This window comes from Coturnix japonica, chromosome 2 (assembly GCF_001577835.2).
Source record: "Coturnix japonica isolate 7356 chromosome 2, Coturnix japonica 2.1, whole genome shotgun sequence".
Classification (NCBI taxonomy): Eukaryota; Metazoa; Chordata; class Aves; order Galliformes; family Phasianidae; genus Coturnix; species Coturnix japonica.
In genome coordinates this window covers 10,619,534-10,630,812 of record NC_029517.1, presented here as the reverse complement: position 1 = coordinate 10,630,812, position 11,279 = coordinate 10,619,534, and the positions used below count along the sequence as shown (strand labels likewise).

General features: G+C 43.4%; 1 protein-coding gene across 2 annotated transcripts; it reads left to right on the top strand.

Annotated features, from left to right (window-relative positions):
- Positions 1 to 470: 470 nt before the first annotated feature.
- Positions 471 to 9,256, top strand: KLF6 (Kruppel like factor 6). 2 transcript variants are annotated; one of them, XM_015853115.2, is made up of 4 exons: positions 471 to 998; positions 3,675 to 4,062; positions 5,968 to 6,091; positions 6,611 to 9,256. In XM_015853115.2, exons 1-4 carry the CDS (start codon positions 897 to 899, stop codon positions 6,660 to 6,662), a joined length of 666 nt encoding a protein of 221 aa, XP_015708601.1. In that variant the 5' UTR covers positions 471 to 896; the 3' UTR covers positions 6,663 to 9,256. The 2 variants fall into 2 exon arrangements, with proteins under 2 accessions (XP_015708601.1, XP_015708600.1); XM_015853114.2 differs by having other exon boundaries at positions 474 to 998; positions 3,675 to 4,248.
- Positions 9,257 to 11,279: the final 2,023 nt, after the last annotated feature.

Here is an 11,279-nt window from a genome sequence, read left to right as displayed (position 1 = left end):
GCTCACGAAGCCACCCCAACACTCGAACACTGGCACCCCCCGCTCAGCTCAGCGCAGCTCACGGCCCGCTCGGCTCCGCAGCGCCCCCCCCGCCGGGCTCCGGCAGCACCACGCGCAGCCGCTTCCCCTCCCCCGCACGAGGAACTCACTCACACACTCACTCTCCAAACTCACACACACCTCCCTCCCACAAAAAGCAGCCGCTTCCCTGCTTTATATACCCTGCTAAAAATAGCCCGCAGCCGAGCCCTCCAATCAGGAAGGGGCGAATTTCGAATCGGACCAATGGTTGGAGCCGTCACGGCCAGGCTCGGTCACGCCAGGAGGAGCCGCGATGCTTGCCGTGAGCCGATTGGGCTGCTCTGACATCATTGGCACGCGGGGCGCGGAGTGAGTGGCGGAGATTGGGCCGTGCCGGCGGGCGGCGTCATGGGATCACGCGGGGCGGGGGAGGTTCGCGGGGGCGGGGGCGGCGGATCGGCCGGGCTCAGCTTTGAATAGGGAAGTTTTGCAGGGGGTTACATTTGCAGCCAGCGCCGTGTTTGCAAATATTGAGTCCGCTCCTGCGCAAGTGTCCGCCGCCGGCCGCGGGAGGAGAGTGCGGCCGCCTCGGGAGACGTCGTGCTTTGCTGTGCAATTAAACTTTGCATGAAACTTCGGGTCTTTTTTCCTCCCTAAGCTCGCCAAGGAATTAATTTCTATCTATTTGTATATATACATATATATATATACAATTTATTTTTATTTTTTTTTCGTCTCTGGAGGAAGGGGGGGGGCTTGGAGACTGAGAGCAGAGGGCTGACACCCCCCGCACACACCCCTCGAGCCCCGCACACAGGAGGCAGCTGTCCGTGTCCACGGCCGCCAGCACGGACTTTGTTGTTGCAACTTGAGACATGGATGTGCTCCCCATGTGCAGCATCTTCCAGGAACTGCAGATTGTGCACGACACGGGCTACTTCTCTGCCTTGCCGTCCCTGGAGGAATATTGGCAACAGGTAAAGCAGGATGTCGGTGTTGTTTTTGTTGTTGTTGTCGGTTTTCTTTTTTTTTTCTCTCTCTCTTAAAGCCGTATTAAAGGATGAGAGGATTTAAAGAAAGGAGGAAAAAAAAAAAAAGAGGAAACAAACCCAAGTGTCAGCAGCGAGTTGAGGCAGAATTAAACACGAATGTACAGAGGTGCTGGGAAGCAGGTGTCTCGCTTTGCAATCAGACGGCGCTTTTTCGGGCGGAGAGTCCCGCTGCGGCCGCACGGAGCGGCGCATCCCCGGGCTCCGTCCTTCCACGGCCGCTCCGAGCCCCGCCGTTGCGTTGTGCGGGGCTGTGCTGCGGGGCTGGGGGTCGGCACGGGCCCGTCCGAACCGGCCGCGTTTCTGTTCTTGTCATTTTATTATTGGTTGTTTGTGACGACGATGGGAAAAGCTTACAGCGGTGTACGTGCACATCTGTATGTATTATTTCATATATATGTGTATACACAGCATACAAACACATATATGCAATGTATATATATGTATACACGCATATATACAATGTATCCATACACATATTTATATATACACAGTGTAGCCGTTTCCCAGCACGGAGAGCTGCGCAGAGTTGTCAGTCATATGACAGTGCTGATTGCCTCGGTCGGAAAGGAGGAAGAACGGAGGCTCCTTCCCTTTAATGGACATATTTCGTTGGGTTGCTTTCTTTATTATTTTTTCCCCCTTTGTGCCGTAATCAGATCCAAGCAAGGCGGTGCTCTCCGCTGCCGTACCCCGGTCCCGGGGACCGAGCCCAAAATCTGCTACAACCTTCCAATTCCTGAGAAGACCGAAATGCAAAGTGTAACAAACCTTCACATGCCTACTAATTGTATGCAATGCTAATTGTATGCAACCCTATGTGGGGTTTTTGTTGTTTTTTTTTCTTTCTTTCTTTTTTATCCCTCCCCCCCTTCCCCTTTCAGAGAGGCAGCTCCATAGTACGTGATTGAAATGGAGCTAAGTAGTTTCCTTCAGGCATTCGGGCTCTTGGCGAAGGGCCAGCGCTCTTTCCCAGTAGCCTTCAGAGGCATTTAAACTCGGAGAGAGCTTCTCTCCGGCCCCCATTACTAATCTACCTAATGAGGAATTCAAATTAGCCCGGAATATTAAACTTTAACAAGGTCTTAATAAATGCATTTCCTCCCATTTTCCTGGAAAATCAATACACTATTGTGTCATCCCTCTAGAAACCCTTTTTGTTTCCAGCGTGTGTTGCAAACCAATTATAGGCAAACACATGAGTAATGTGTGCAGCGGTGGGCTTGTTTTTGTGTTGTTTGTTTCTATTTTTCCCTTTTTTGTCCACACTCCTGGCCAGGCCATGACATGTGGCCCAGTTTAGTAAAGCAGTGCTCCTGTAGACAGATGGGAAGGGGCTGCGAGGGGAATGTATGGCATTTGGGATCAGGTTTTGCTACCGTGATGATCTTGCTAAAATAAGTAGAGTTTGGTATGGAAACTTGGTGTGCCTTTTTTTTTTGTGTAATGCTTCCGTATGGATCGTTTCCTATAGTGGAAAGAAAAATCCCCAAACATCAGCTTGTTGCCACAACAGTTCGTACCCTTTTTGTTCTCTTCTGAAAACAGCTAGAAAGTCAGCGAGGTGGGTTGCAACTGAAAGCCACAGCTTTACCCATTTAGGGTGGTTTTGTTTTTTGTTTTGTTTCGTTTCATGGAGAAGAGGGGAATGCAGTTGGGGGGGAGGGAGGGGGGGAAGCTTTCCATGTACTGTTGCATGTATGTTTGAACAGAGGACTTTTCTTGGCAGCTGGACAGGATTTTATAAGGAAGTCTCCTTTGGCATTGCGTGAAAGAAAGAGAGCGATGACTCATGCAGTTGTACTCTTGGCCAGTAGATAAAGTTCTTGTTCATTGTGGGACTCCCAGCAGGACCTCAGAGTAATTTCCCGTTTTGCATCGTATAGAATAGGACATTTTTGTTCTGAAACTTTTTCTCACTTCTGTTGTTGAAGTTCCCCGTGCTTCTCCAGCCATGCACGGAGCAGTGTGAGCAATGTAGCTTGCATGCCAGTATGCTTGGAAGTGACATTCTTTGAAAGTCGGGCGTGCTGTGTTCTCATGCACAGGAAATGGGAGGATGTCTGCAGCTCTACTGATGTCCCCACAGGACAGACAGCAGCTCTGCGGCCATGCTGAAACAGGGCTTTGTTTTCTGCCAGGGCGTTGGGGTTTCAGCACATTGTGTTCACTTGGGTTCTTACAGCCTTGTGTTTGTGCAAGAGGGATGCAAACAACTTGACATTAGACAGGGAGTGAGAGTGCAGGGTGACTGTTTGTTGTGGTTCTCTATGGTCCTTTTCAATGTCAGCCTCCTAAAAACATGGATTTATGATGAGAGCGAAGATAATTTGAGTGACTCATTAGAATGCTATTTTGAAAACTAAAGCTGACTTGCACCTTCAGCTGTGTGTTTGAACTCCTGCCCAGGTCTCTAGAACCGATTTCTTTTCATCGTGGCAGTCACCTAGTTACGGCTGGAGGAGCCTGTAATTTGTTTTGAACCTAGAAACCTCACATCGAATGCGCTACATTCCTATATGCTTTTGAAGTGTAAAATACAACTGGTTTTATTTTTAAGCAAGCTTCTAACTTACCCCTTTTTTACCCTTCTCTTTCACGTAGACGTGTTTGGAGCTGGAACGGTATCTTCAAAGCGAACCTTGCTATGTGTCTGCATCTGAAATCAAATTTGATAACCAAGAGGATCTCTGGACCAAAATTATTCTGGCACGTGAGAAAAAGGAGGAATCTGAACTGAAGATTGCATGTGTCCCAAAGGAGGACAGCCCTACCAGTCAGAACTTAGAGACCAATAGTTTGAATTCGGATGTGAGCAGCGAATCTTCAGACAGCTCTGAGGAGCTCTCGCCCACCACCAAGTTTACCTCTGACCCTATAAGTGACGTTTTGACCAATTCAGGAAACTTATGTTCATCTGTTACTTCCACTCCCCCATCGTCTCCTGAGCTGAGCAAGGAGCCTTCTTCCCAGTTATGGAATTGTACGCCGGGTGAGTTGCATTCACCGGGGAAAATTCGTACCGGTACCGCTGGAAAGACTGCAGAAAAAGGTACACCCGCCAATGGGGACACCTCGCCAGATGGCAGAAGGCGTGTTCACAGGTGTCATTTTAACGGTTGCAGGAAAGTTTACACCAAAAGTTCACATCTGAAAGCACATCAGCGCACTCATACAGGTTAGTAATCGAACGCTCGCTAAGAGTTGGCAAGTCCTGCAGGGAATACCCCTGATGATGGGGGTTTCACAGCCTTACACAAGCGCTGGGTGGGAGCCCAGGTTTGGAGAGATGATGTAATAGTGCTAGAGGCTTACTAGAACAGACGACATCACTTCCTCATTCCCTTCATCAGCCAGCCAAAACCAAGGCACTTGGCTGTCGATGAGTCCGCTGTTATAGCAAATAGGAACAGCTTGGTTAACTGGGCAGTGCTTGGAAAGCTACAGACCTGTGTGGCCTTCAAGAGCCACTGGCCAAAATAAACACTAGACCTTGTGCACATTTACTACTAAAGCAAAGGGAGATTAAACTTTCTTGCAAAAGTAATAATAATAATAATAATAAAAATAAATAAAACAGAGGAACAGCCTATCCAAAAGTTGGACGGATCACAAAGTAGCATACTAACCTGTCTTCATGGTCTACTCTACATTGGGTCTATTCAACCAGGCATCTGAAGGCCTTGAGTCTATTAATTGCAGCTATAGTTGTAAATAATTTAACAGTTTGGTGTGCTGTCATGTCTGCAAAAATCTTGGAAAGCTACAGTCTGTTGTAGTTCTTTGAACGTATCTTCCTAATTGGACTTGCAAATATATGACTGACTGTATAATTTCATCCCAAAATACCGAGTAACAGCATTGTATTGTTACAGAGTCTGAACTGGAAACAAAAACAGTCCTGCATATTACTGGGAAAGAAAGCAAGGAAGGTAGATTCTTCAGGGCCTTTGGAATATTTCAGAGTTGAAGTAGTGTGCTGGTTTGCTTTTTGAATATTAATATTCAGCATTGTTCTGCGACAGCTGTTAGATGTGTAGGGGTATGCCTTGGCTTAGCAGTCGTTGCTTACTGCAAGGAACTGGCCTGGTGTTCTTGGTGTGCCAGTGCAAAGACCTATGCAGTATTTTTCTCCATAATTTGGAAAGAGAATTCAAGGAACAGATCCTGTTTTGACTCATGAGCTCAGCACTTTGTGGCTTTTATGGGAAGTCTGAGCAAACTTGGATGTTCCCGTTGTCAAGCAGAAGTCCGATAAAATGGGTTTATATTGAGGGGAAGAAACATCTTCCAATGAAACCACGCTGGCTGAGCAGACACAAATAGCTGCCAGCTTCAGAGGTATTGCAGAGCTCTTGTCCTGGTGCTGTGTGGCTGAGAGCATTCCTGTGAATGGAAGTGGCATTTCTCAAATGCTGAAATAGCAGTGCTCAAAGTGACATGCAAGCTCTTCCAGGAAAATGTGGCTCAGCAGAAAGAGGTTGCATATTATGGAGCTGAGTGTGTGACAGAGAGCTTTGATGCAATACAGTAGCCTAATTACATTTGGGAGCCTTGCTGTGCTGTCTGTAATCACCTTTGAGGTCCCTGCTACCTGTTTGGGAGTCAGGGTGCTATTATAGATGAACAGAAGGTTGCATTTCTTTGTCTCAAGTGAACCTGTTAAATCACTTTTTTCAATAAGAATGAGATCAGTTGATGTGCTGTCACAGCAAGAGAGTTAGTAAGGAATCAGGTGGATGAATTTTGCTTTCTTTGCATCTGAGGCATTCAGATATGTTAAATAGAATTGCCGGTCTTTATGGGGTGGAGGAGGTTTACATAGAAAATGAATGGGATAGCACTGATCTTTGTTTGAATGAAGTCATGACTAATGTGTAATCTGCTTTCTTTGTAGGGGAAAAGCCTTACAGATGTTCATGGGAAGGGTGTGAGTGGCGTTTCGCAAGAAGTGATGAATTAACCAGACACTTCAGAAAGCACACTGGTGCCAAGCCTTTTAAATGTAGTCACTGTGACAGGTATGTGACTGAAATACACCTTTAGAAATAGTTATTTTTAACATTTGGTGGAAAGTGAACCCAAGCTGCCTTTCTTGAGATTAACTTGTGAAGGAATCTCTTGGTGGACACAACTGTGTCTAGTATGTTTACAAAATTATTGTATCTTGGTAGTGGAGGAAAAAGTAATCTGGATATAGTTTGTAGCCCAATGGGGCACATTACTGTTGAGAAATCCCTTGTATTACCTGTCGGTACCTGTAGAGTGTATGGGTGCCTTGGGACACTGTGAGTGCTCCCATGTACCCAGGGATCACAGAATCATAGAATGGGTTGGGTTGGAAGGGACATTTAAGATCATCTATTTCCAACCTCCTGCTGTGGGCAGTATTGCCACCCTCTAGATCATGTTGCCTAGGGCCCCATTCAACCTGGCATACCTCCAGGGATGGGGCACCCACATAATATGGGACCCATAATATAGGGTCTCAGAATACAGGGATGCAACCCCAGGCTAACACTCCAATTCTTCCCTTGCAGGTGTTTCTCCAGGTCTGACCACCTGGCCCTTCACATGAAGAGACACCTCTGAACAGGTCAAGAGGTGAATCCTGTGGGCTAAGAGGCGTCAAGGTTGAAGAGCCTTGAGCAGAGGGATGCGTGTTCCAGCCAAAGCATGCCATTTTGCACCCTACCCAGTTGCCTCCAGGACCTCACTTCCTTGAAGGTCTTTTGAGGGCTAATAAGTCATGTAAGAAACGGCATAGCAACCATGGTGCGTGATGTTTGGGGTTTCCTGGACTCATACACTGGTATCTAACCTTCTGAGTGGCTCCTAAGCCTTTGCCGTGAGCATGTGCACTGAGAATGTTAATGATTGGGTGACTGTATGCTATGAGGATCTATTGACGATTGTATGCTGAGGCACATTTTTTTTCTTGTGGTTGTTTTATAACTGTAAGAGAAAAAAAAAAAGTCTGAATGTCTTGTATGTGAGGAATATCTCGTGAGATGGGACGACCACCAATCATTTCCAAGGGATGGGGGGAGGGCTGTCTGCACCTTTTTAGAGGGAAAACAGAGAGGGGAAAGGGGAATTAAAAAGAGTCAGGATGCCAGAATGGAGATGGGGACCTCCCCGTTCCTGTGTGAGAGGAGCTTTAGGTGTCTGGTGCAGCTATTAAACGTGCAATGTGTCAAGTAGCTTGTTTTACTTGCTACAGAGCTCATTTGTAATCCATTGTATAAGCTGTGTATTTACAAATGTAACACAACTATAACTTTTCATTATAATACAAAAGTTATTGCATGGTTCTGGGGAACTATATGCTTTTCCATTCTTTAATCAGGACTGCAGTTTTGATTCCAGTTAAGAGCAGCTAAAATACAATTGGTCTAATGTTACATAATGTATGGAACATGAATAATTTTTTCTGTTGGGTGGATAAAACCACTATTGGTTAGAAACTGATTTTTCTCATGCAGCTAATTTTTCTCTTATTTATGCCTTGAGGACTAACTTCTGGTTTTCTAGCTGTTAATGCACTGTTGACCTTAATAATGGTGCCTTATGCAAGTGACCTTCTCTTGTAGGGGGTCTTATACAGGGGTATGGGTGATGCATGCTTTATTAAGGCTCTCTTTTCACCTGGCATTGTACTGTATCAAATGTATAATATGAGGGAAAAAAAAAAAAAAAAGGTTACTTCCAGGGTCCTCCTTCACAAAGACAAATATAGAGAAAAGTCATTCATGTCAGTACAGTATTTGTTTAACTTAGACAATTTGACTGTGTTACAGTATAATGCATATGCCAATTGAATACCTGACCAGTTCTGCCACCTTGAGACTTTTTATATTGACCTTGCACAACTGTGTATATACACACCCCAACTGTACTTAATATGTTGAATTTTCATACATATTAAAGATACAGAAGTATTAAAAGATGTATTTGCTTAAAAGGCACAAGTTTCACATCTATATATCTAGCTATCTGTTGGTCATACAGAAAGAAACTATATTACTTTTTTTTTTTTTAAAGTGGGCAGAAGAATAATTGTGTATGTATATTTGTGTGTACAGTCTGTGTATGTGTGTATATATATAGATAATATATAAATATTTTTTTTAAAAGGAAAAAAAATTTAGAATGCATAGCTAGAAAATGCCACAGCCCATCAAAATATTCCCCCCCAAAATATGGTCATTAAGGAGACAAAGAAATGAGAGATACAGTTATTAAAATCTAGCGTTTTTAGAGGCTTTACCTTTAGCTTAATGGTGTGCTAAAGGCTTTGTTGGCATTCAGTCCTTCTCAGACTGCTGACTGTGTTTTGTAGTTATTAGGTTGTCTGGAATAGCGTATCTGTGGCCATTTAAGAATGATATGAACTGAATATTGGCATGCTAAAAGAATATTAGCTGTGTGCAGATGAAGTACACTCATATTTTGGCCTTCCAGCTTATGGAAGGACTCGTGAGTGAGCTAGTCGTTGTGGTGGTTGAGCTCTAATTTTGCATAGTTCAGCTAAAATGAAGACTGTTTTTTCCTAGAATAGAAATAGTCTGTCCAAAAGCAGTTGGTTTTTTTTGTTTTGTTTTGTTGTTTTGTTTTGTTTTTTAAACCAGCTCACTACAGTTGATGCAATGAAACACGTGATCTGTTTCTTTTTCTATTTATTATTGGTCTTGCTTACTATGCTAATACTTTGGTATATCTTTCCTGGAAATGTATATAGATAAGTGGTTTAGGAAAAAGTATGTGCCAGTGATCTGGTTCTATGGAACTCGCAGGCTTAAATCATTCTCATTTCATTTTTACTTTAATTGCCTGAAAATGCACTTTCCCCCCACCTCCCCCCAAAATTAATATTTCCAGAAAGTGGATTTCTATTTAGAGTTGAGTTTTGTTTTGTTTTAACTCCTTATTTGCATTGTCCTTGGCTTAGCCATACCTCTGAAAAGCAGGAAAGTAAACAAAAGAAAAAAAATTACCCCAAACAAAAACCATTAAACTTGCACTGGCTTGTCTCAATTGTGAAACACCATCAGACTTGTGTGGATGGGGTGGGGCTGTGTGCCATATGTCAAATGCCTGTAATTTTCTTAACAAGCAAGTACATTTTGTTCAGGTGATAACTGAGCCTCAATCAAGCTGAAAAATAAAAAATAAAAAATAAAAAAAAACATTTTTGCTTGAAATTTAAGAAGAAAAAGTTTCTATTAGTGAAATTTCTTTTTTTGTTTTTGAAGCACCCTGTTATCTAAAGAATCTCTTTGTAAGATTTTTGTAAAGATTTTGTTTTACAAGATTTTATTTGAAATTGTTTTTTGCAAGATTGTTATATTTCTGTATGAATGTATTTTTTATTGGAATAACATAAAAAGAAATTCTTATCAGCATCACGTGTCTGGCTTCATCCTTCTCCTCTCTGGAGGCACTCACACCAAACAATGCCAAATGCTGTGTTGACGCTTTCTCTTGAGTCATATGATCGCATGTACAAACATCTTTGAGTCAGGTCGCCTCGCGGAAGACAAGCTGCTGTGAGAAAGTAACTCGATCAGTAGAAACACAATGTTCTTCCCTATCTGAACAGCCATTGTTGATTCAACTTATGTCTTAGCAGAATAAATAGTTAACAGGGTTGCTTCTGCAAGACCATGCCTTAATTCTGAATCATTGGCTCTGGAGAAGTGAATGCACACGGGACAACTTCTGCTTGTGGGAAATGAGATTCTGTGAGCATTTACAGTGAAGGAAACAAACAGTAGATGCCAGGTTGGGAGGCACATATCTGTAAACTTTTTAACTGGGTGTGGGCCTTTGAACTGTCCCATCCATGGGTAAGCAAACCTGACACCTTTAAGGCACAGCTGACGGAAGGAGCCATGTGAAGTCTGCCTGGCCCAGATGGATGGACCTGAGCTACAGGTCACTAACCCGCTGGTGACCTCTACGCAGCCAACTTCAAGCCTCTGTGAACAGCAAGAGTTGTGGCTCTTCAAAGCATGACTGGTATGCACACCAGCTTTGGACGCATGTAGATTTTGTTTTATGTTTCCTTGTGGCTTCTGTTTCATTCCCGCTTGTGTTAAAAATCCTTTAAGCACTGAGTGAAAGCATCGGCAGAAATAGCAAAGTTACATGCTGAGAAACTTGACATTAGGCATGTGAATCGAGCTCCCTGGATTTGAACATTCATAGTTTAAAGTTAGAAATGTTCTAAAAATGCTACAGGGGAAAAAAAAGGAGAAAAAAAAAAAAAAAAAAAAAAAGAGAAAAAACCATTCAAACTGAGGTTGAAAGGGCTGAGTGGGGAGACCCTGGGCATGTGCCTCAGCCTTGCAATGGGCAAGTAAGCAGGCAATATGCCTGTCTACAGGCAAGGGAGAATTGGCAACTTAAGTGAAATCCTGATCTGCAATGGGAAGGAGACAGCAAATTTTACCACTTATAATACCTCTCACAATAAAACAGATGGGTTCTGAGAAACTTGTTGCAATAGAAATAATAAAAGGCTACGGAGGATGAGGAATTGTGACATTTTGCCTTCTATTCCATATACAGCCTAGAAATGGAAATATTTTTAAAGAACTGAGCTTGACCTTGGAGCTTCTCCACCCAAAATGTTCAGTGGGTGTGTAACACAGAACAAGGATTGGCAAATTCTTTACTGATTATGGGGTGTGTGTCATCCAGGGCTGTGTCTTACCATACCTTCATGACAAAAAAAAAAAAAAAAGACATGATAGATCCGCTATTGAGCATGTTACTGAGATGAGATTCCATCCCTTTTTATTTTCAGAGAGATTGTACTAAAAAAGGGGGTGTTCACAATAAATATAAATAAATAAATAAATAAAGGCCGTTGGCAGAGATATTGGGCAACAAGGAAATGGCAAAGCCGAAAGCAATAGTCATTTCAGGGGGAGTACATTTCAACATGGACATCTACGACAGACTTGCTTAATTCCAGATTTTGTAACCCAGAGCAAATGGGAAGGGATATGAATGTAAGGGTGAAAATGTCGGGTATCTTAGACAGCATGCAGATCTCAATTAGTAGCCTCAGCAAGTACCAACAGCTACAGCTGAGGCGAAAGCAAGAACAGGGCCTCTGAGCCAACATGTTGGTTTCATACTGCAGAGGTTACACACAGTGTGTTTGTGCACTTACTTTGGCACACATATGTTCATGCAAGG